The 25,544-nt window shown below is 31.2% G+C and overlaps 9 protein-coding genes, 1 non-coding gene and 1 pseudogene across 10 annotated transcripts; 8 read left to right on the top strand and 3 right to left on the bottom strand.

Annotated features, from left to right (window-relative positions):
* Nucleotides 1-1,245: 1,245 nt before the first annotated feature.
* DHR2 (RNA helicase) lies at nucleotides 1,246-3,528 on the top strand (the record flags this gene model as incomplete). Its single annotated transcript, XM_064860364.1, has 1 exon — nucleotides 1,246-3,528. One exon carries the CDS (start codon nucleotides 1,246-1,248, stop codon nucleotides 3,526-3,528), a length of 2,283 nt encoding a protein of 760 aa, XP_064713025.1.
* A 99-nt stretch (nucleotides 3,529-3,627) lies between these two features.
* Nucleotides 3,628-4,011, bottom strand: SEN15 (Sen15p; the record flags this gene model as incomplete). Its single annotated transcript, XM_064860363.1, has 1 exon — nucleotides 3,628-4,011. One exon carries the CDS (start codon nucleotides 4,009-4,011, stop codon nucleotides 3,628-3,630), a length of 384 nt encoding a protein of 127 aa, XP_064713024.1.
* Nucleotides 4,012-4,571: 560 nt separating this feature from the next.
* On the top strand, nucleotides 4,572-5,750 carry PSG1 (Psg1p; the record flags this gene model as incomplete). The annotated part of the gene is made up of 1 exon (XM_064860362.1): nucleotides 4,572-5,750. One exon carries the CDS (start codon nucleotides 4,572-4,574, stop codon nucleotides 5,748-5,750), a length of 1,179 nt encoding a protein of 392 aa, XP_064713023.1.
* Nucleotides 5,751-5,915: 165 nt separating this feature from the next.
* Nucleotides 5,916-7,421, bottom strand: AAN1 (Aan1p; the record flags this gene model as incomplete). Its single annotated transcript, XM_064860361.1, has 1 exon — nucleotides 5,916-7,421. One exon carries the CDS (start codon nucleotides 7,419-7,421, stop codon nucleotides 5,916-5,918), a length of 1,506 nt encoding a protein of 501 aa, XP_064713022.1.
* Nucleotides 7,422-8,479: 1,058 nt separating this feature from the next.
* On the bottom strand, nucleotides 8,480-10,126 carry MUD2 (Mud2p; the record flags this gene model as incomplete). The annotated part of the gene is made up of 1 exon (XM_064860360.1): nucleotides 8,480-10,126. The coding sequence occupies one exon, from the start codon at nucleotides 10,124-10,126 to the stop codon at nucleotides 8,480-8,482; it is 1,647 nt and encodes a 548-aa protein (XP_064713021.1).
* Nucleotides 10,127-10,571: 445 nt separating this feature from the next.
* On the top strand, nucleotides 10,572-13,310 carry LHS1 (Hsp70 family chaperone LHS1; the record flags this gene model as incomplete). Its single annotated transcript, XM_064860359.1, has 1 exon — nucleotides 10,572-13,310. The coding sequence occupies one exon, from the start codon at nucleotides 10,572-10,574 to the stop codon at nucleotides 13,308-13,310; it is 2,739 nt and encodes a 912-aa protein (XP_064713020.1).
* A 1,729-nt stretch (nucleotides 13,311-15,039) lies between these two features.
* On the top strand, nucleotides 15,040-15,141 carry PWA37_003847. The gene has a single exon. It is a non-coding gene; the product is annotated as a tRNA-Trp (tRNA).
* A 1,428-nt stretch (nucleotides 15,142-16,569) lies between these two features.
* Nucleotides 16,570-17,115, top strand: PWA37_003846 (L-methionine (R)-S-oxide reductase; the record flags this gene model as incomplete). Its single annotated transcript, XM_064860358.1, has 1 exon — nucleotides 16,570-17,115. One exon carries the CDS (start codon nucleotides 16,570-16,572, stop codon nucleotides 17,113-17,115), a length of 546 nt encoding a protein of 181 aa, XP_064713019.1.
* A 442-nt stretch (nucleotides 17,116-17,557) lies between these two features.
* PWA37_003845 (hypothetical protein) lies at nucleotides 17,558-20,056 on the top strand (annotated as a pseudogene).
* A 1,159-nt stretch (nucleotides 20,057-21,215) lies between these two features.
* Nucleotides 21,216-21,506, top strand: PWA37_003844 (uncharacterized protein; the record flags this gene model as incomplete). Its single annotated transcript, XM_064860357.1, has 1 exon — nucleotides 21,216-21,506. The coding sequence occupies one exon, from the start codon at nucleotides 21,216-21,218 to the stop codon at nucleotides 21,504-21,506; it is 291 nt and encodes a 96-aa protein (XP_064713018.1).
* Nucleotides 21,507-22,395: 889 nt separating this feature from the next.
* Nucleotides 22,396-25,506, top strand: PWA37_003843 (FG-nucleoporin NUP100; the record flags this gene model as incomplete). Its single annotated transcript, XM_064860356.1, has 1 exon — nucleotides 22,396-25,506. One exon carries the CDS (start codon nucleotides 22,396-22,398, stop codon nucleotides 25,504-25,506), a length of 3,111 nt encoding a protein of 1,036 aa, XP_064713017.1.
* Between the last annotated feature and the right edge of the window lie 38 nt (nucleotides 25,507-25,544).

Raw genomic sequence — 25,544 nt, 5'->3', positions numbered from 1 at the left:
TTAGTATACCACTTGAGATAACCCTTACATTTATATCTTGAATTACGTTTCTGGTGAATGGAAAATATTCACTTTCTATTTCTGAAATTATATTTTTTTAGACTTTTCATTTATTTTGTGATTATTAACAATCGGATAATTTATTCAACCTAATAACTACACATTATATATACATACATATCAATTCTGTAAAATAATCCCTGTGGTTCTAATTGTTCTCTAAAAATATGTCTTGAATTAATTCCACCATATGTTTACTGATAAAAGTATCAGTCTGTTGTTCCTTTTCAAGTGAATCTTTTTTTGTTTTAAAAAAATTATACATCTATATGTTATGTTTTCTTTGTAACATATTTTTAATATTTATATATGTATTTTACTGGAATCTACTGGTTTAGTCAGCTCAAACATAAAATTTCGTGAGGTAAGAGTCATTTAATATTTCAAAGGTGAATTGGAAGAAGAAACCGTTAAATAGGTAAAAAAACAGTTTATCATCTTAACTAAAGCATACTATTGCATATACCAATCTCTAACAGAATACCTGAAAGGTAACTTTTTCTTTTTAAGCATTATGAGCACTTTTTTTTTCTAATTTTCACAATTCCATGTACTTTCATGTACTTCAGTGAAATATTACAAAACAAAAAGAATGAGAAGAATTACCAAATCCTCTCAAGAAATCTTAAAACCATATCATGGTAAAGATAAGATAGATTTAATATATTGATAATAAAGATGAGAATACAAAGCTAGAACTCCGTAAAAAGTACTTCATGTTCCTTTTCAAGTAAAATTCACCTATCAGCAATAAAAAAAGTAATTATTTTAGCATCTGATCATTTAAAACTTACTATTTTCCATTCTACTTTCTCTCTTGGAGATAAGTTACGTAGCCATTTAATATAAGAAAAGGAAGGTGGAGAGATTAATCGACGCCTTTTCTTCCTCCATTATCACCATATAATAAGAACTCAACTAGCTATGGATATTTGTATCAATGTCATCATTTTTCGTAAAAAAATAATGGTGGGATTCTACGGTTTTGGCGGCTTTCTGGAAAATATGAAAAATTTTATAAGTAAACTTTTACGTAAAATATAAAAATATACATAGACGTGTTTGTTGTTGCGATGAGATGAAATCATCGAGACTCATTTAACATACATTTATAGTAACTAGCGATAACAGTTCTAGTAGAAGGTGATAGAGTTGAGAAATTATAAAGAGACAATTGAATTACATATGAATAAAAATAGCAAAACCACAAAAAAGAGCAGTAAACATAGATCCAAAGTTCATCCTTTCAACAGGCCAAAAAGGAATCATGCCAATATCAATATAAATAATAATGGGAAAAAGATAGTTAAATTCATAGAGAATAATTCAGATGCTGATGATGAAAATGATGACTATGAGTTTGTTCATCACCAGAACACTAAAACAGAATTAAAAGAGAAAGCTAACAAGCTATTAAGCATTAGAAAGACTTTACCGGTTTATCAAAACAAAAATGAAATAATGAAATACTTGACTGAAAATCAAGTCACTGTTTTGATAGGTGAGACTGGTTCAGGTAAATCTACACAAATTCCTCAATTTCTGTTGAATTTTTTTCAGGAAAACAAAATCAGAGGTTCTATTGCTGTGACACAACCACGTAGAGTAGCTGCAATTAATTTAGCAACTCGTGTAGCTAGTGAATATGGTTGTAATATTGGATCATATGTTGGTTATTCTGTTAGATTTGATAACACCACAAGCTCAACTACAAAGTTGAAGTATCTAACTGATGGTATGTTATTAAGAGAGTTGATGATGAATCCAACATTAAAAGAATATAATACAATAATTATAGATGAAGCACATGAACGAACTGTCTTAACTGATATAATTTTAGGGTTTTTGAAATCGTTAATACATAAGTCAAGGCCTGACCTTAAAATCATTGTGATGTCTGCCACTTTACAAGCAGAAAAATTCAGTCAATTTTTTGATAATGCCCCAATATTGTTTGTTGAAGGGAGGAAATTTAACGTTACACAATATTATCTGAAGGCACCAAGTGATGACATTGTAGATAGTGTTATTAGATCATGTGTTCAAATTAATCAGGGAGAACAAATGGGTGACATTTTATGTTTCTTACCAGGCCAAGAAGAGATTGATAAAGCTGTAACCATATTAAATAAGATCAGTGAGATCATCCATAAGGAGACTTCAGTCCCACTAATGATAGCATATCCATTATATGCAGCATTACCACCAGCAAAACAAGCTTTAGTTTTTAACCGAGTTAAAGGGTTTAAAAGAAAAGTTATATTTAGTACCAATATTGCAGAAACATCTGTTACAATATCTGGTGTTAAATTTGTTGTGGATTCTGGACTGCGAAAAGTTAAAGTTTGGAGACATCAATTAGGCTTAGCTACTTTACTTACAGTTCCTATCTCAAAGGCAAGTGCTATGCAAAGGTGTGGTCGTGCTGGTAGAGAAAGTGAGGGGAAATGTTATAGATTATATAGAACCAATGATTATAAAAAGTTGCCTGATCAAACAGAACCAGAAATTGCAAGAAGTAATGTGACTTCTCCAGTATTAATGTTAAAGAAATATGGTGTTCAAGATATTATTAATTGGACCTGGTTTGAGAATCCAGGTAAAGAAGCGATTATTATGGGTTTACAAGAATTGTACCAGTTAGGGGCATTAGATGATTTTGGTAAAATAACTAAAAGAGGGGAACAAATGTCATTATTACCAATTCAACCACATTTGAGTAGTGTGCTAATTAAAGCTAGCGAATGCAACTGTTTATCTGAGGTGATCGATATAGTTTCGTGTTTGAGTGTTGAAAACTTACTATTGAATCCACAACCTGAGGAGAGGGATGAGGTTAACGAAAGAAGATTGTCACTTTGTAATAGTGGTAGACATTATGGTGATTTAATAATGTTAAAGGAATTATTTGATATTTATTTTTATGATTTAGGAAAAGATGTGGCATCAAGTGTGGAAAGACAAGATTGGTGTAAGGAATTATGCATATCATACCGTGGTTTTAAAAATGTAGTGAAAATTCGTGAACAATTAAGAACATACTGCAAATGGTTATTCGATAGTAATTCAAAGACCTTTTCAAAGAAGATAAAAAAAAATAGTATTAATACCAACATAGGAGAAGATAAAGAAGACGATTTTTATAGCACACCTTTTTTGAATAAGAAATTCAGTGAGGATAAAGATAAAATTGAATCTATACTAAAGTGTTTCTTAACTGGATTTACAAAAAATATAGCCATTGGTATGCCTGATAGATCTTATAGAACAGTTACCACTGGTGAAACAGTAAGTGTGCATCCTTCATCTTTACTGTTTTTAAATAAAGCGTGCCCAGCTATTATGTACACGGAATATGTGTTTACTACGAAAGGTTATGCCAGAAATGTCAGTAGAATTGAACTTTCGTGGTTACAGGAAATTGTGACAAATGGACATGCAGTTGTAAAAGAAAAAGTTGCAAGTTAAATATAGTGTATATGCATATGTATATTTGTGTAAAAAATTTACATGAGTTATATACTAATAATACAGATATAACTGCCTATATGTATGGATAAATATAAATCAGTTTTTCTTTGGTTTGTGAATACCATTGTAAATAGAGTAAAACACTATTGTTCCATCTGAATTCACAATTCCAAGAATAATTCTCCTGGTATCCTTATTACAAAGTTTTTCAAATACTAAATCCAAACATTCCAGAGTAATGAATTCCTCCTTATGTTGCGTCATGTTTACAGGTAAAATATATTCTCTTTGAATTTCTGAATCATCATTACTCAATTTATTTGGGGGTATACCACTTACAAGTCTTAAATCTGTACCCCTCCATGAAAGTGCTTTGTCTTCTAATTGAACATCAGTCCAATATTGGAAATAAGACAAATTTTCTTTAACTAATGTCTCTATCACAGATCTGTCATTAGAATCACTGCTATGAATTTCCATACCGTGGACATCTACTAAAATGTACTCCGCTTATTGTTGGTCGTTGTGAATTTCAACCTCTCTCTGCATCGTACTTTTCTTTTCTTCTTAGCTATGTATTTCGAACTTTCTCTTCTTTCTATATATTGTGATGCCGTACGTTGCTATCAATTCATCAAAATCAATTCTACAATTATTTGTTTATTCGAATATTCAAGATTTATATTCTTCGGCTTTTGCGTTTTCCGTCTCCGGATTTAAAATACCTCGGAAACCCGAAATGGAATATTGCAAAAAATTTTGAAAAAAAGAAACAACAAGCACTAAAAAAAGAAAAAAAAAGAAAGGATTTTTTACTCATCGCTTTAAGTTCCTTCTTTGTTTACGAAAATATCAAAAAGATAAATAAACATAATACTTGAAGTACATTCGTAACAACAAAAGTATTACTTAATTTATTAACTTACTATTACTTGGTGATAACAGTCACAATACTGTTCGGTATTTTATTATTTTATATTAGTATAATAATCTGTTTTTTTTTTTGAAAGATCAACCATATTAAAAGCAGATCAAGAATAATGAGAACCATCATTGTTTGTTTATATTTTGGGCTGTTAAATTCAGTTGCCCTTGGTTGGAAAGATGTCCATCTTCCTATGGAGAAAGACAAAAAGACTACCAGTGAAGTTCCCAAACCATGGATCCGTACTATTTATTCTTCTAAAAAGGAAATTGTTACTCCAACAGTTATTGGAGGAGTCACTTTCTCTAAGAAACCATTACCTACACCTGATCCATTGGAACCTTGGATTTCTCTAGAAAAAGATGGTTCACCAAAGACCATCAAACCAGAAATTAAGAATGGTAGAACTAACAGGGCTAGTCCAACTTATAATACATACTTCCAAACATTGACTACAAAGACCTATTCCTATGAAGAGTTGAAGGCCCACAACATGGATCCAAATGATGTATATGAAGAAGAAGTCTTTATTGATGAAGATGATACTTATACTTCTTTAAACCCCATTATAAGGTGTACTCCAGATCGTTATTTTAAAAAGGGTTTAGCTAAAGATATTTCAAGTGAACCATTCTGTACTCCAAGAGAAAATTCAGTATGGAAGGTTGGTAAAACTTATTTCATCACTTGGTACACACATTTCTTAACTGACGAAAATTCCGATAAGGTGTCAGAAAACGTTCGTATTCATCTTTCTTATGTTAAGGAAAAATTAACAGATAAAGGTTACAATAAAAGAGATCTTTCTGCTACTTTTTTTTCTTCTGAATGGGTTAAAAATGTGGATGGTGTTTTCCCAATTACTATCGAACAAGATTGGTTACAAGGGTATTTTGATCGTAAAATTGTGGTTTCAGTTCAACCATCACATATCTCTGATGATAATTTCGATCCACTGGAGAATGGTGTAATGACACATATCATGTTAGGGTCTAAAGTCGCTAAGCAAACTGAAGAGGATAGAGTTCGGATAGATGCAGTCATATATGATCAAGAATGGTATTATGTTGCTTTAACAATTCCAACTGTGGTTGTTGTCGCACTTGTCGTGATGTACTTCTTTTTACAACTGACCAGGGGTGATAGAGATATTTCAGATGTTACAAGAGATGTTTTATCCAAAAAGCATCGTGTTCTAGGTACATTTGCAAAGATGAAGAAATATAAAAACATAAAGAACCACAAATATTCTGAATTACCAAAATATAATAAAAAATCAACGAAACAAACTTAAATGAGAACTATATATATATATATATGCTCGCTACTTTATTGGACACGGTCTTATGTACGTACATACACAAATTAAAATAAACAGTTAATTGTAATACAATTTTATTTATTTGGATGTGTGAATTGGATATACTAATAAAACAATGGTTTTATTCTTCTTCTTTTATTAGATCCATTTTTGTTTTGCTGCCACTTCACATATTTTTTCTAATGTTATCACTCTTGGATCTGGTTTAAAAGATTGTTTTTTCTTATCTCCATATTTACCATTATCCATCACAGTGGTTTCGTCAATATCTTCTTCCTCACTTTCTTCAACGTCTTCAATGTAATAAAAGAAAGGTTCAAGTACTAACAAAACTTTCCAAAATGCAATAGAGCCACAATTAGCGAAAAGAACTTTAACTAATCCTGGTAAATACTCTGATTCAATGTATTCTTCTGCACAACAAACAAACTCATCCAATTCATAGTCTTGTTCATCTGCAGACAATGTGGAATACATCTCTGATAGTAGTGTTAATTCTTTACTTATGGTCTTTGGAATATCCTGTCTTGCTTGCCATAACAACTTTTGAGCTCTTTCTAATCGTTCTTGGGATACTAAATCGTTATTTTTGTCTGCTACCTCATGTATACTCGCCAATGTCAATTTATAATCGGGACTTTCATCGTTTGATTTGCCTTGTTCAGTGGAATTATCCATTTGTTTTTTATCTTTATCTTGTTCTTGTTCCTTATCTATATCCTGTTCTTTCTCCTTAATATCGGATGGTGTGGATAAAAAGCCATTTCTTTCACTTTTTTCAATCAATTCGTTATACTCATTGTACAATGATATTATTTTCATCATAGGTTTGTACAATTGTTGGCAAACTTTCATTTCCGAATGTGGAACAATAATCTTTTCTAAATAATGATTAATCAGACCCTCCATGAAATTTGCCCATATAGATGAAAATACATAATTTTCGTCATATGTAGATTCATTGAAGTCATGATTAATATTCTGTTGTATGATATGTTCAGTTAAGGTAGTAATATAATATGTGTTATCAATATCAGAATAGACATTCTCATCTTCATGGTGTTTTTCTTTAGAAGTAGTAGCATGTTGATCTATGGTATCTTCTGAGGGTGCCAGATCTTGGCTCTCATTTGATTTGATGGCAGGTGAAATCTTATTACTATTATTATTATTTCTTTCTAAATTTGGGCTCTCAATGTGTATCTTGTTAGACTCAATATATTTATTGTCATTCTTTTGGTCCTCTTTATCCACCCAGTATTCAGGACCACCTTTTTCAGACAATGCCACCAGTAAAAGGAAAAGTTTAGATTTCACCCATGGATCCAAATTCTCCACGTACTTGTTATTAATCTTACTTGCATCTATATTGATCTTTCTATGAATACATTTAATAAACTTCTCGATGTAATGACTCTTTCTTAACCCATATTTCTCATTCAAATATGCTACTGAAGTGATAACATCATAATTTGTACCTTCCATGTCCATCTGTTTTTTAAAGTTGAATCTGGGGACCCTTCTTGCATGGCCATTTCTACGACTTCTTCTTAAAGAAGAAGTAGAGTGCTTCCTTTGAATTTGTGGAACTCTTGCAGAAGTAGCCTCTGGCTGATCCTTAGACACTGTAGAGAAATCAGTCATACTTAAAATCAGTGGTTGGAGACTTTTTTTTTGTCAATTCACTAACAATATATGATTTCTTTATTTATGCTATACAATTGTCTATTAATTTATCGATTTTATCTTCAATATAAAAGAAAAGAAAAGTAAAAAAAAAAAATAGAACAACTGTATCCTAAATAGAAATTTGATGGACCGCTACTTGCTACAAAGTGTACACAGTTAAACTACTTCTGAAGTTTGAAAGGGATGATCTCTACTTTCAACTCATCCGTTTCTTCTCTTCATTAACTTTCTAGACAATAATTGCAATATCCAATTCTCACTCGCAACGAACATTTTAGGTCATATCCAGTGCGAATGTAATTCTATATATTTAAAAAATAAAAAATCAGAAAAAATAAAAATATAAAAACAAGGAATCGTTGCGATATTTAAACATTTTGTACGATAAAGAGGTGGACACCATGTGACTTAAAAATTTCCTGCAAGCCGAATGCGGAATTTTGAGTGGAAATTATTTTCCGCCTGGATATTTTTTCCAGTTGTACATACACCCATACACCTATATGTGTATTAGGGCTTTCTATAGAATTTGTTAGGGTTCAATGTGACGTGCACCATTTCTTTTGGTTGTTTCTTTTTCTTTTTCTTTTTCTTTTTCTGGTTTTTCTTGTTTTTTTTACTCTTTATGGAAGCCGCGCAGGCTATTTCTCGGTTTCGAAGACCAACAATTCCGGCAGCAAAATTTTACTTACTGAAGAAGAGGTATAGATATTATTGATAAGGTGGAAAGACGTTTCACATCCAATAGATCCCTTATAGGTTTCATCCTTAGCAGTATACACAAAAATAAATACATAATGTTAGCTTTCGAAGTTGAGCTTTAACGAATCTATAAACATTAAAAAATAACACCTGGAAGAATCACTTTCCTTTATTAATATGAATAGAGTAAAGAAAATTTTCCAATTATTGTTGACTTTGCATGTATAATATTAAAGTATTGTCTTCTATTAATTGTTAGTTTCTATAATTTTCGTAATATATATATATATACGGAATATAGAGTATAGCTATCATAATTGTAATGTTTCGAAATCGCTTTCATTGAATTGAGAGCAGATCACAGTTCTGCCATTGAATTCAGTACCACTGACTAATTTCTGAGCCTCTTGAGCAGTCTTAGAATCTTTAAATTGAACAAATATACAGCCAACATAATCACTTATATGTGATAAATTTAATCTATAGCCTGCACCGGGTTGTATAATTTTAACTTTTTCTGCACCGTCCAGTGTCCCTAATAAAGTGTCGTGTATCTCTTCTACAAATTCATTATCCTTTAGATCCATGGGATCAACACAATTCAATAATAATAAAACCCTATTCTCTTGCTGCGTGGTGACTACCTTGGGTCTACTTTGTACCAACTGTACAATATCTGAATATAACCATTTGGATGTCCTTTGTCTTAATCCAAACTCACTCTTATTTGGTTTGAACCATTTCATATCACATGCATCTAAAACGTCAGCAAACTTTTGTGACATTCTATCATCTAAATTTGATCCATTGTTATTGATATCAGTGTTAATAACTATTATAACACAATTTGTAAACTTTTCTATCCTATCACCCTCTATCTTCACAGAAGAATATATTGGGTATACTTCAAAGTTACTATTGCCTGTCTTTTCAGATAAATATTTTTTCGTACAACTCTCTGGTGATGAGACATTCTCGATAGTAATAATGTTCCCACTACATAGTTTTATAATATGATCACCAAATTCAATATATGAGTTTAACCTTGACCACATCAAAGATGGTAACCCCAATTGTCTGTTGAAAAATGAACGACAACTTAATACAAGAGTTGAACTTTGAAACGAGTCAAATGTTAAAATACAGTTTGATCCCGTTAAAGTTATATCGAATGATGTTATATCTTCTTCAATAGGATTATTTCTATCGTATCTTTGAATCACAGAGTATAACTCTTTTAAATTTTCCTTTTGTTTTACTAAAAACATTTCAATTAACTCTCTTAACAGATCTAATTTTCCTTCTAATGGATCATTAATTACAATCTTGCAATTTAATTTCGAACATGTGGCGTTGTTATATCTAAATTTATCTCTGAATGCTGGCAGAACATAATTTGGATCTCTCTTATTTGGACGGGTAAAGTAGCTGTTATTATTACCAATATTATTAGGTGAATTAGTAATGTTATTGTTATTATTATTATTATAATAGGTGTTGTTCTTGTTACTGTTATTTCTTTCTACCATGTACCTTTGATTTAGATTTGGTCTTACCCTATTTCTTTGTTCATTCAATGGTACATTATTCGAGGAATATCTGTCTTTGGCTTTAAAATTCTTTTGATACCTTTTTTGTAGTTGGTTTGATCCTTCAATTCTATTTAATTCCTTAGAAGTATAATTGTGCGTCACTGTTGGGAGGTAGTCTGGAATGTATGGTTTTGTCACATTACTGTTTCTTAATTCAGGTTTGTATTTCTTTGTAGAAGATTTATATGTGTCACTAGAAAGTTGAGATGGTGGTAAGTTACGCTTATTGCTCTTGATTTGATTGTTATCTGTGGCAACGGTAGTGGGGGTAACAACAGTAGTAGTACTTTTAGTATCACTGGATTTTCCAATAGATGAAAGAATTTTTAACCTTAATTCTTCTAAAGTCTTTTCGTTTTCACTCATTATTTGCTAATAAATTACTTCCTATATTTCACACTTGTTATTGCTATCCCTAGATACATAAAAACGTATACATATATACATACACATACGTATAAACATACAGATAAAGATATATATATATATACTATTTTAATCTTCTTGATATAATTAGTACATGTATGTATAACTATTGACAGGAAACCATCGTATTGAAGTTGTGGTCTTTGCTAATTTTCCATATCTCATCTCTAAAATTTTCTTTTGTTCACATTTCTAGAAACGACTTTATTTGCACAGAGAAACTGGAAAATTTGATATATATAAAATAATTACAATTTTTGAGGACACGTGTAGTGTAACTATTTCGCATGTATATATATGTGTAACTCAATATATAATAACAAGTAATCAGTTAATAGATATATACATACAAAGTGTGAGGTGGCGAACAGATACACACGATATCATGCAACGGAATAAAATATTGTGGGTGGTATTATGGTCTTTCACAGTTTTTTGCCCTGTTCTCTCAGCAGTCTTGGGGATAGATTATGGGCAACAATTTATTAAGGCAATGCTGGTATCACCATATGCTCCATTAGAATTGGTTTTGACACCAGAAGCCAAAAGAAAAGATTTATCCGGTTTAGCTATTAAAAAATTGCCATCTAAGGATGGGACATCCAAGAAAGTAGAGGATATTGAGCGTACCTATGGTAATTCCATTGGTTCTTTGGAAACAAGATTTCCACATAATATAGCTTTAAATTTGAAACCCTTGTTAGGTAAGACTATTAACAATACTGAAATTATTGATAATTATATATTAAAACATCCTGGTGTTAATGTCACTACTACAGATAGAAACAGTTTAGCAATTGCTATAGATGGTGTATCATATGCTATCGAAGAATTAGTGGCTATGAATTTACAAGAAATTACACACAGATCCAATTCTCTATTGAAAGAAAATGATCGTACGGGTAAAGATTATGTGGATAAATTTGTTATGACAGTACCAGATTTTTTTGATCAAAGACAACGTATGGCCCTCATCGATGCTAGTTCTTTTATTGATCGTGCATATGGTGCATATTTAGTCAGTGATGGTTTGTCTGTTGCTTTAAATTTTGCGTATAAACAACAAAGAAATTTAGAACCAGGTAAAGATTATAATTTTATGATTTATGATATTGGTAGTGGTTCTGTTAAGACCACTTTGATTAAACTGTCTAATCCAAGTGATTATAATGATCCAATAACAATTGAAACAAAAGGTTATGGGTTTTCTATTATTGGTGGCTCTGATTTTACTCTCCTATTATCAAATATGATAAAGGAAAAATTTTTAGCAAAATACAATAGTTCTATTACTGCTGATCAACTGGAAACAAATCCCAAATCTTTAGCTAAGATTAATCAATTGGCAGAAAAGATTAAACTAGTATTAAGTGCTAATACTGATGCATCAGGTACTATTGAATCCATAATTGATGATATCGATTTTAATGTTGAAATTACTAGAGAAGAGTTCGAATCCAACTTGCAATCATTTAAAAAGTACTTAATAAATCCAATAACAGATGCCTTAGAATCTCAAGTCAATAATAGTACTGATTTGGTCACATTGTCTGAGTTGAATGGTATAATTCTAGCAGGTGGATCAACTCGTCTTCCATTTGTTCAAAAATGTTTAAACGAAATGTTTGATATAGATAAAATTTTGAAAAATGTTAATGCAGATGAATCAGCTGTTTCTGGTGTTTCTCTAAGAGGTGTTCAATTGTTCCAGGCATTTAAAACAAAACCATTGAATGTTATCGAACGTTCAATCTATGATTATTCTGTTGAGTTCAAAAACTCTACAGGTAAATTTGATCATATTTTATTCCCTAAAGGTACTATTTACCCAATAGAGAAATCATTCGTGGTTACTGAAAATGGTGATGTAAGAAGAATTAATATAACGTCCAAAGAAAATGGTTCAACTTTAAGTGATATTTCTATTGATAATGACAAAATGTTTGATTCTAAGATTTGCCCATATGGTATAGAATATAATATTACGTTTTTTTTAAATGAAATAAGAACATTATCTGTCAAAAATGTTAGAGCTACTTGTTTGAAAAAAGACACTGAAAGAAATCCAGAAAAGCGAAGCACAAGCGGTGGTGATGAATCTCCCATTACTACGGCAAGTGGGATTATTAAACGTAAGTTTAAGTCACCAATTGATGTTACTTTTGAGGAAACAGGGTCTATTATAGAACCTTTTTCGTACAAGGATAGAATTAAACATATTAAACGTATCAAAGCTTTTGATGATAAAGATAAAAAGAGGTTCCAATTGCAAGAAGCAAGAAATACTTTTGAAAGTAGTTTATATGAAATTAGAAATTTCTTAACAGAAGATGAAGTAATCTCTAATGCACCAAAGGATCAATTAACAGAATTAAATAATCTTGTTTCAGAATACCTTGAATGGTTAGAAGATGATTCAGATGATGCTACCAAAACTGTAATTAATAAGAAGAAGAAAAAGGTTGAAACATTGAAAAAACAAATTGAAAAGTATTTAAAGGCCCTTGAAGAACCACTGGGAAGAGACCAATTTGAAAGATTATTAGAAATATCCGAAGATATATTTGAATCATTTGAAGTTCAAAAAAAGATTTCTAAAGAGAAATTCGACTTATTCATTGAAACAATTTCTGAAAAAATACCTTTCAACGTTACAGAAGAATATAGTAAGATTGAATTACCTAAACATTTAATGAAGTCTTTTACCGATTTTAATGAAACTGTTATCACTTTAAATGAAACACAACAGATAATTCAAAAGTTGCTATCAAATAAAAAGGTTTTTGATAAGTTATCTCTTTTAGAATTGTACGATTTAAAGGTAGACTTTGATAGACTGTTGACTTCTGCAGAGAAATCGAATATTTTGATATCTGTTGATGAATACCGTCTAAATAAATTAAAAACTCTGTATCATAGGCAAGTACGTGCCTATACAAGAAAATTAGAAAAAGAGAAAAAGAAGTTGGAACAGGAGAATTCGTTAAATATTAATGCTACTATTGCACAGTTCCAGTCGTCTAATATTTCATATTCTAATGTGGTTTCTTCAGAATTTTCTAGCAGGATATCATTTACCATTGAGACTCCAACTTCTGAAGATATTATTCATGATGAATTATGATTTTTTTATTTATATTATATTATAAAATGTAATAATTAAGTAGACAAATAAATATACATATATATTTATACATCATAATTATTTCAGGTATAATTGATTATCAATCCGATCATTCTTTTTTATAGTTTTTATGTGAACATTTTCATTACACTTAAAAAATTTTAGTCAGCACTGTTACAATATATAGTGGGGGCATTGTTGTGTTTTTATTGAAGGTTTATTTTAGTGTTTTGTAAACTATTGTTTGTTGTATAATACTTTCTTATGTACTTTTGTGAAACATTTTAAAAAAATTATGAAATATAGTAAGAGATTATTGTCGTAAGTACCTTTTTCTAAGAAGTGATCTTGTTCGAGGTCAGAAATTACTGTAAATGACATCAAGATTAGTGTTAGTGATTAGCACCTAAGATGTACTCTGTGGTCCGAACAGAACGTCATAAATCTTGTTAATTCATGTTGCTCCAGATGATGAGTGTCTAGAAAATCAAGAATTTACGGAATATTATCTCCAGGAAGTCAACACTATTAATCAGTTCAAGAAATAGTAATTAACAAAGTAAAAATTTATGCTGTTTAAATAATAGTATCAATGAATCTTTTTTCATAACTTTAACAGTTTTTGTTGGAAAATGAGAATTTATTACTGTCATTTCCACAAGAATTATTTTTAATTAATTTTTCTGTATATTATGTGATGTACGGATGTATCATAATATCAGGAAGACATTTTATTTTTCACCAAGTATGTTTTTCGAAGATTTGAAAAGAAATGAAAATTTTTAAAAAAAAACTTGAAGTAAATACAAGAATGTATACTGTATACACTATATAATAAGTATATACATGTATTTAGTACAAAACACAACAGACATCTATAACTTAATGATGTCTACCATTACCATGGATGCAGAAGGCTCCAAATTCTAACAAAAACAATAGGTAAATTCTAGAGTTGCCAAAATCTTATGTAATCTAATCTCTTTATTATGCAGCATCTAATGTTGTAACACGTGTATGGCTTATTAATACAATAAATAGTTTTAGATTCATTCAGGATCTTATGTAATCTTGATGGTTATAACTATTCTATTCCACAACAGCTTTTGTTGTAGTATGGTATGGTGAAGTTCTTTGTGTATTCCAGGGAAGCGCAAATAATATTAATAGTAATTCAAATAATCGAGACAGTAATCAACTATAGTCGATAGTATAATTACTAAAACGGTCTTATATATTAAGCGGCTTATATCGAGCTAATGTACTTATTCGAAGTTACTTGACTTGTTACTTGCTTGTTCTATTTTGTTTATACATAATATATAAATTATTTACAAGAAACGATCATGGAAGATGATCTTTTATCTCCTGAAAACGTTGTCCTTTTATATGTTTTCTGGAGCTCGATCGATTATTCAGATTACTACATTAATGACTTGACTGATTCAAACCCTAAAATTTATTATATTAATTTAGGTGCACTACTGGATTAGGACTGCATCCCAATTCTCTAATCATGGTGATTAGTAATACACGTGGGACTTAATAAAACAATAGGTAAATTCTAGATTTGCCAAGATCTTATGTAATCCAATCTTTTTATTATGCAGCATCTAATGTTGTAGCACATGTATGGCTTATTAATACACTAATTGGTTCTAGATTCATTCAGGATCTTATGTAATCTTGATGGTTATAACTATTCTATTCCACAACAGCTTTCGAAGATGAAGCGGTGGCTCAATGGTAGAGCTTTCGACTCCAGTTAATTCCTGGTTTGAGTGGAAAGATTGCAATCGAAGGGTTGCAGGTTCAATTCCTGTCCGTTTCATTTTTTTCAAGATTTCCGATAAAATATCATGTAATACGAAATGGTATTCAAATATGATTTTTTGTGATAACTTTTTTTTGGTTATGAAATTGTGACAACTGTTAATTAACTCGAATAAATGTAGCATACAGACTCTTTGTATATATTTAAATATATCGTTAGAAAAAGAGTTGAGTTAACGTAACTAATATGAACCAAGTGCTATGTATAATATATTTAACTGACACAGTTAATCTTTGTTATTCTTGGTTGGCTTCTTCTTCTTATCTCTTTGTTACCTCCTACTCCACATGTTTGTATTAGTTCTCCATAATTTCATTATATTTCTGATATCAGAGTTTTTTTTGTAAAATTTTTCAAAAAGAAGAGTTTAAGGGAATATTAATAGCATTCATTGTCCAATTTGTTTTGTAGAATTTTCTGTAATATGTTGTTATTCAAAAAAAGCTTATTTGCAGTATTATAAACACGTGATATAGACTTGTATATCAAGAGGTTACTATAAGACGATTTGGACAATGATATGGATAGAGGGCAAAAGAAATGGAATATATGTACATATGTCTTTTGAATCCTATAACTAGACTTATCTCTTTTATTTTAAAGTATTTAAATTTCTGCATCTATAATCAAAAATTAGAATTATTACATGATCAAGAACATCTACTTAGGGAGATCTTTTCTGTCAAATATAATACAGAGTGTTAATAGCCAATTTTGGGGGGATTTACTATTTAGATATCCTTGTTAATAATCTGTAAATTGGCTTATCTATGTTATTCTGTATATAGAGTATGCTTGATCTGTCTGTATACAAAGAACGACAACTAAGAATTGGTTATTTTATTCATTTAGTTTTTAGAGGAGTATATTTCTCGTAATGTATACCTGTATCTCTTATAAACATGGTAAAAATATATATGACTGATTACATCAGAAATGTGTGTTGTTCAGTTATTCCCATTTAGTTTTTATATGAATTCCGAAGTTAATTAGTAGAAATGTAAAGAAAAACCTGCCAATTCTCTTCATTTAAGCTTTTTTCTGTTTTTCAATAATCAATCTCTCCCTTATTTCTGTACTAGAGACTATTGTTTAAGTAGGGTGGAATACAAAAAATTCCGCATAAATTTTTGTGTTTTTTTAATCTTCTTTTCTTTTTCTTCAGGATAATAAGGAATAATAACATTATGATGATTCTAGTCGAACAGATCGGTGTAAAAGTAGAAGAAAGAGAAAAAATAGCACGCAATTGGAAGAAAGCAGTTGCATAGATTAGATACTATTGAAGGAGAAATTCTTTAGTTAATTCAACTTCATAGAAATATCTCAATTTTCAGTAAACTAAATGTGTAAAACATTTTAACTAAAAAATCTTCCCTATTAGAAGGATAAATCTTACTCAAGAAAGAAAGAATTACTAAGAAAATGGTTCAAATTGACGGAAAACATCATGCTGATTACACACAGTTTGAAGGTGGAAATGATAGAGAAGAAGTTTTAAAAATGTTGATACAGTCATATAAGAGTCTCAGTGAGGGACAGGATAATTGGGTCTGTAATTTGTCCAATGCTTCCTCATTGCTTTGGTATGCATACACATCCCTGAATGTTAATATAAATTGGAGTGGGTTTTATATTACTAGAAAGGATAAGGAGGATGAGCTGCTATTAGGTCCATTCCAAGGTAAAGTTGCTTGTCAAGCCATAGCCTTTGGTAAAGGTGTATGTGGTACTGCAGCATCTACACAGGAGACCCAAGTGGTTATGGATGTGAATAAATTTCCTGAACACATTGCATGCGATGGCGAAACTTTATCTGAAATAGTGGTCCCAATTATCTCTTCTGAAGGCAAAACTTTAGGTGTTATTGATTTAGATTGCTTAGACTATAACGGGTTTGGAGAAATAGATAAAAAATATTTAGAAGAATTGGCTAAATTAATAGTAGAAACTTGTAATTTTCAAAGTTGAAAGAGAAAAGACGAAACAACTACTATTTTATCTAAATTGAAGCAATCACATATGCAATATTATCTCTATACAAGTTAGTATTTATCTGGCTATATGTCAATATTTATATCTGATCTCGTATTGAAGGATATTTCTTACATTACTTGCATTTAAGTTTAAATGGTGCATCATCTATTCTATAGCATAAGATTTATAATAGCTAGAAAGGTGTTTGGGTTTTCTTGAAAAAAATTTTTTTTTATTTTTTACTTTTAACTCTTTTTTTTTGTAAGGACTAAGAAAAATTTTTGAAATGAAAAATAAATTATTCGATGAGTTGAGTAAAGAGAAGACTGTCAATTCTTTTATAAATACAATCTTGGCTTTTGAGGGGTTGTTTAGAGTGACTTGCCTACCAAGTTTTAGTTCTTTTCAATTAGTATATGTCCTCAGGTAAAATACAGTCAAAATGAAAGCAGATCAGACAACTATAAAAGATACCTCATCTAAAAAAAGGAGCAATGAGGAACGTGAAGATAATACATCAGATGCTGCTGAAGATTTGATGGTTGATGGTTTATTGGATGCTCAAGATAGTGATAGTGATAGTGATGCTGATGGTAATGACGACGAAGAATATACTTCTGCAGTTGAAGAGCGTATCCTTTCTGATGATGATGAAGAGGGTGAAAAACAAAAGAAAACAAAAAAGGAAGATTCTAATAAAAACAAGAATGACAATGAAGAAGAGGATGAAGATGAAGATTCTGATGCAGAACTAAACAAGTTACTAGCAGCCCAAGAAGGATCAGACGATAAAGAATACAATACATCTGATTTTTCTGATGCAGATGATGATAAGTCTCTTACAGATAAGCTTTCTGGAATGAAATTAAAAACTATTGCTGATCCAAATATTTATACCAAGTATTCAGATGGTCAACCAAGAATCATAAAGCCAGAGATCAATCCTGTTTACGACAGTGATGATAGTGACGTGGAGACCTATAACACAATTGGTAACATTCCATTATCTGCTTATGATGAGATGCCTCATATTGGTTACGACATTAATGGTAAGAGAATCATGAGACCTGCTAGGGGGTCAGCTTTGGATCAACTTCTGGAGACTATTGATTTACCTGAGGGTTGGACTGGTTTACTTGACAAGAACTCTGGTGCAAGTTTGAATATATCTGAGGAGGAATTGGAGTTGATCGCTAAAATTCAAAAAAATGAACAAACAGACGATTCTATTGATCCTTATGAGCCATTAATTGATTGGTTTACCAGACACGAAGAAGTTATGCCATTGACAGCCATTCCTGAACCAAAGAGAAGATTTGTTCCATCAAAACATGAGGCAAAGAGAATAATGAAGATTGTTAGAGCTATTAGGGAAGGACGTATCATCCCACCAAAGAAATTGAAAGAGATGAAAGAGGAAGAGGAAGCAGCAAATCGTAATTTCGATCTATGGGGGGACTCTGTGGAGACAAACGATCATGTAATGAATCTAAGGGCACCAAAATTACCTCCACCAACAAATGAGGAGAGTTATAACCCACCAGCAGAATATTTATTGACAGAAGAAGAAAAGAAAGAGTGGGAAAACACTGAGATCGGTGAAAGAGAAAGAAATTTTGTACCACAAAAATATGATTCTTTAAGAAAAGTCCCAGGTTATACTGAATCGATTAGAGAAAGATTTGAAAGATCACTTGATTTATATTTGGCACCACGTGTGCGTAAAAACAAATTGAATATCGATCCGGAATCACTAATCCCAGAATTACCTTCGCCAAAGGATTTAAGACCATTTCCAATCCGTTGTTCTACTATATACAATGGTCATAAGGGTAAGATACGTACTTTATCTATTGATCCATCTGGTCTATGGTTGGCTACCGGGTCAGATGATGGTACAGTTAGAGTCTGGGAAATTCTGACCGGTAGAGAGGTGTATAAGGTGAATTTTATAGAAGAAGAAGAGGAGAATTCGGAGGATCACATTGAATGTATTGAGTGGAATCCAGATCCAAGTACAGGTATCCTTGCGGTGGCAGTTGGTGAGCAAATCCATTTGATTGTGCCACCTATCTTTGGCTTTGATATTGAAAATAATGGTAGGACAAAGATTGAAAATGGGTTTGGATTTGATAAGTTTGGTATGAAAAAGAAATCCAATTTAGTTGGTGATGAGAGTGATGAGGAGGAAGATGCCAAAGAGACGACATCTGTAAAGAAGACCGTTGTACAATGGAATAAACCAGGTCAGAGACAGACAGAGAAGGATATATGTATTACGATCACTTGTAAAAAGACAGTGAAAAGGTTGTCATGGCATAGAAAGGGTGATTATTTTGTGACAGTGCAACCTGAATCTGGAAATACATCAGTTTTGATCCATCAATTATCGAAGCATCTAACTCAATCGCCATTTAGAAAGTCGAAAGGTATTATTATGGATGCTAAATTCCATCCATTCAAGCCACAATTGTTTGTATGTTCCCAGAGATATATCAGAATCTATGATTTATCACAACAGATACTAGTCAAGAAATTGTTACCAGGTGCCCGTTGGCTATCTAAGATTGATATCCATCCAAGAGGAGACAATTTGATTGCATCTTCATTTGACAAAAGAGTATTATGGCATGATTTGGATTTATCTAGTACACCATACAAGACGTTAAGATATCATGAAAAGGCAGTAAGAGATATTTCATTCCATAAGAGATTGCCACTATTTAGTTCATCAGCAGATGATGGTACTATACATATTTTCCATGCGACAGTATACGATGATATGATGAAGAACCCATTGATTGTTCCTTTGAAGAAATTGACCGGACATAAAGTGGTTAACAGTCTTGGTGTACTTGATGCTATTTGGCATCCAAGAGAAGCATGGTTATTTACCGCAGGTGCAGACAACACAGCACGTTTATGGACTACATAGGTGAATCAAGTATATACGTTTATATATATAGTTGTTTGTGTGTGTGTGTATTTAATAATGTATAATATAGATAAATTTGGTTTAAATAGCATATGTTAGCCATACAGAATTATCGATGTTGGGTTAGGTTATTATCACTAATAGTATAAACAAAAAGGGAAAAAAGAAAGAAAAAGAAAAAAAGGAAAAAAAGAAAAAAAAAGAATTGAGGTGACCGATGGAGTGAAGACTTTTTTTGTTTTTTAAGCGGATACCTTCTGACAACTTGTTGTTTTATTCAACACACCCATGCACCCATGACACACTTCCACACATTCATATACCTCACACAATAGAACTTCACAGTTTTGTGAAAACAAACACAAGACAAGGCAAAGAATCAAACAAAAACAAAAACAAAAACAAAAAAGAGCACGACACAGTGTGTGAATAATTTCGGCCGTTTTTCTTTTGGACGTGCCCACTGTGCTTTTGTTGTATGTATTGTGGTCCTTGTTCTTGTTTCTTGTTTTTTGTTTCTTGTTAGTCGTTGCACAACTTCGTCTCATCCTCCTTCCCCCCCCCCCCCCGCTTCAATTCTTCGTTTCTGTCGCAGAGAAAGAGAGAGGAAAAGAGAAATTCGGGCATTGCTTCTATTTTCCACAGTTTTGTCCCTTGCACTCTTTGTTACTGCTGTTATTTGTGGCAATTTGTGGCACCTTTTTCATTTCATTTCATTTTGTCTTTTGTTTCAAATGGTCGGGAAAAAAAGAAATAAAAGAATACCACACTTAGCAAACTATAATAATAACAATAACAATAATCATAATAATAATAATAAGGCCCAGTATTCTGTCAAAAGTGTGCATGTGGACATAAACAGGACACATTTACATATGTTAGCTAGATAAACACAAGTTATTTAATCTTGTTAAAGATACTAAAACTTGCAAAATATATATATAAATAGATATACTAACCATGTGTAATGCTACTATTAACATCCATTCCACTTGGGTTGTTAGTCTTTTGACACCTGTATCCTTCCTCTTTTTCATCTTTTTGTTGTTTTCTGGTAGTCAAGCAAATAGAAGCAACTACATATTCAAGTATTCTATCGATCCTATTGAGATAATACCCGTGTTATTCTGAATACATATAAATAATAAAGTGATATAAAATGTCTATGAATTATCAATCTATGCACTCTATAGTTTGGACTTCTGCCAATACAAGCACAAATCCAGCCTACTTATTCCCAACTAAATCAAAACAGTACAATAATATAAGACAAGACACAATGGACGCTAATGTCAATTATAACCATTTCACATCTTCTGATGAGGAAGAATACAACGATGATGACGAAGAAGATATGGTGGTGGATTTAAACTCTGGTTCCCTAGAACCTGTTCCTTTACAAGGCTGGAACCTATTAAGTGAAATCACTCAAAAGATGAAAAAGCTTTGAATCCTTTAGAATCTTTTTTATCCTTGACTTTTTTTCCTTTCTTTTTGCTTTTTGTTTGTTTTTTTTTAAAAAAAAAATGAATAATTAATTAATAAGAAAAACAAGATAATACTGATAATAATATTCCTAATCACATACGCATATCTCTAGTTCCTGTTTTTTCATTCGTTTTTTCTTTTTTGTCTTAATGACTATATGAGAAACAAACATTCAACACAATATTTGCATTTTTATTTACTTTTTATAAGTCTTTGTTTTTATATTTATGTATAATATAATCTAACATAATATATAGCATCTTTTTTTCATCTATAGGAGAATATTATGGATTTAAATAAGGTTTATATTATTCTCCAACTAAATGGATCCGAGTATGCATATATAAAATACATTATGCTCGATGAATTGTTGTTGGAAATAGTGTATTTCTTTTACACTTGCTTGGAGAGTCTTCATATTTAAACGTTTTTCTTCTTTAGTCCATATATCATTCTACACGTTTCTTTTTGGTGAACTTAAAAACTTTTCTTTTTTTCTTGTTTATAAAATATTATTGATGGAAAAAAAAAAATGGATAAACAAAAAAAAATTAAAGAAAACCCATTTTAATCATTGAAACTCTTCAGATGATCTGAGTGAAAAATACACATCGACAAAAAAGAGAAAAAAAAAAAATAAAAAGAAAGAAACTCCATATATCACAAAGTAGACATATTTTTTTAATAACACTTGCTTGTTTATTGTCAAGGACTAAGTAATCTGACGGTGTACCATTGCAATCTACTATTTTTTCTTTAGAATAAAACGTTCACATTTTTTTTTTTCACCTATTTTCATCTCTACTTATTCTCCAAAATTATATCATACACTATAGTAGATTGTGCTCGTAATGTTTTCAAACAATTCAAATTCAATGTTTAGCAGATCCCAGCCTTTTGGTGCAGCATCCAGTACAAATAGCACATTTGGTGTTCAAAATAATTCGCTTTTTGGTAATCCTAATAATAATAATGGTATTAATAATAACACTGCACAATCTGGATTTGGTGGATTTACGCAAACTAATAATAACAACGGTGGTGGCTCAATGTTTGGCAATAATATGAATAGACCTCAAGGTGGATTATTTGGGTCGAACCAAACTCAAAATAATTCTCCATTTGGTACACTGAATAATAACAATAACAATAACTCATCAACTGGCGGATTATTCGGAGGTGGAATGAACCAGGTTAATAACACAACTAATTCTTTTGGTTCTTTCAGTAAATCTGGAATGTCTAATGGGTCTCTCTTTGGCAATAATAACAACAATACTAACAATAATACTTCCAGTGGGATGGGTTTGTTTGGTAATCAACAGAATGTTAACTCATTTGGTCAGTCACAAAATAATACATCTAATATGTTTGGAAACAGTACCAACAACAACAGCAATAATAATAGTAATAATAATGGTTTATTTGGATCTAATTCTCAACAAAATAGTAGCGGCCTATTTGGAAATAACAACAATAACATGATGTCTTCAGGAGGGTTGTTTGGTAATAAACCAAATATGGGTAGTTCAGGAGGGTTATTCGGACAAACTAATAATAATGGTATGTTTGGGCAGAATAGTAATAACAGTAACAACAACATGTTTGGACAAAATAATAATAATAATGGTAATACTGGAGGGTTATTTGGCCAAAATAACAATAACTTTAACACAGCTAATAATGTGTTCGGAAGCAATAATAATAATAATAGTAGTAGTAGTAATACAGGCACATCTTTATTTGGTCAACAAAACAAAATGGTAACTGGAAGCCTATTTGGTCAAAATAATAGTACTTCTAATAATATTTTTGGTCAAAATACACAACAAAATAGTATGTTTGGTAATAATGCAAACGTTAATAGTAATACTAACAGTGGCTCTGGAATGTTTGGCCAACAGAATAAACCTATGGGCGGTGGTTTGTTTGGACAAAATAATAATACACAACAAGGTGGTGGTCTGTTTGGACAACAAAACCAACAAAATCAAAATAACAGTCTTTTTGGACAAAATAATAATAACATGCAACAAAATAATGGATTGTTTGGACAATCAAATCAACAGCAGAGCAATGGATTATTTAATCAGGCTACTAAAAATCAAACAGGCACGGGCCTCTTTGGCCAAAATAATAGCATGGATAATAATAATAATAATAATAATAATAATATGCAGAGTTCAGGGTTGTTTGGCGCAAAACCAAATAATACAATTGGAGGTGGTTTATTTAGTCAAAATACTACTCAAAATTTTTCTTCAGGAGGTCTATTTGGTCAAAATAATTCTCAACAACAAAAATCTGGTGGCTTATTTGGCAACTCAAGTGCAACAGGATTAAGTAATACTGCTTCATCTGGTGGTTTGTTTGGTAATAAACCTTCTACATCAACCACTGGGGGGTTATTTGGTTCAAGTAATACTAATAATAATTTGTTCCAAAATTCTTCCAATTCTAGATTATTTGGCAATAAACCCCAAGGTAGTACATCTTTATTTGGAAATACGTCTGCAGCTACAAATAATGCTTCTGCAAATACTGGTAGCACTGGTTTGTTCAGTTCGAATATCAACAACAACAATGTTGCTGCTTCAACAAATGGAACAGGTTTATTTTCATCCAGCAGTAATAATGTTAATGCTAACATCAATACAACCTCTTTAGGTTTTGGAAATAACGCGCCCTCCACAGGATTATTTGGAAGTAAGCCAATTGGTCAAACAGGAGGTCTTCTCTCAACAAATAGCACAAAGTTAGGCACCACCCAACAACCATCAACAGGTCTTTTTGGTAGTCAGATGAAGACAACTAATCCATTGAATACAGGGGGTGCCCTCACTCAACAACCTTCTTTATTACAACAAAATCAAATTACAAACATTGGTGGGAATTCTGTAACTTCATCTGCATCAACTATTGATGAGAGTCTTTTTACCAAAATCAATATTCCACCTTCTATTACACAGCAAGAATCTGGGTCAGATAGAGTGTTAAATATTGATATCAGTAGAAAAAATAGAATATACCCTCTGCGTAGACAAGCTGTCAAGTCATTATTTGCATCTAAGAAATTATTGGCTAATGCAAGTTTGTCCATTTCAGATACTGCAACTAATAATAACAGCTTTTCTAATTTCACCAATGATGCAGTATCCTTATCGATTTCAGGATCTACTATAACTTCGGGAAATAGTAATAAATTATTATTTAATCCAGATAAAGCACATTTTAAAAATTTGATTATTAAGAGAAATACAGCTAGTAATTTACCTTCTACTGGTGATGAAGATTCCATCAAAAGAATATCCTTTGCTGTGAATGACTCAAAGTCAGAATCCGGTAATAATCTTTATAGTCGTGCTCAAAGTGAAGCTTCTTCTGATAAGGACAAATCAGAATCCATCATATCTATTCCATTGCCCAAAACTCCAATTACACCAGCATCATCTATTGAATCTATAGATGACACAAAACACAGAAAACTACCAGTAGTGTTAAATGATGATGTATCTTTTACTGATGATGGATATTATATTTCACCATCTTTAGAAACGTTAAAAAATACAGATTTAGTGGCTTTGCGTAAAATATCTAATTTAGTGATAGGTCATAAAGATTATGGAAAAATTCAATTTTTAAAATGTGTGGATTTATCTAACATTCCTTTAACTTCTCTTTGTGGTTCTATCATTAATTTTCAAAACCGTTCCTTCTCAGCATATGAAAATTCATCTGTTAAACCAGAACCTAATACAGGTATCAATGTTTCAGCACGTGTGACATTATTTAACTGCTATCCATATACTAAAGGTACTAGAGAACCTATCAGGGATTCAAACCATCCAATGGTCAAAAAACATATTCAGACATTGAAAAATATTCCATTGAATCACTTTGAAAGCTATGATCCAAAGTCAGGGACATACATATTCACAGTTGATAATATTGTTGTTGTATAGTTTAAATTTACTGTTGTGTTATTATATGTTATTTAAAT

Source organism: Arxiozyma heterogenica, assembly GCF_036370985.1.
Source record: "Arxiozyma heterogenica strain weizmannii chromosome Unknown scaffold_30, whole genome shotgun sequence".
Lineage (NCBI taxonomy): Eukaryota > Fungi > Ascomycota > Saccharomycetes > Saccharomycetales > Saccharomycetaceae > Arxiozyma > Arxiozyma heterogenica.
This window is presented reverse-complemented; position numbering and strand designations above follow the sequence as displayed.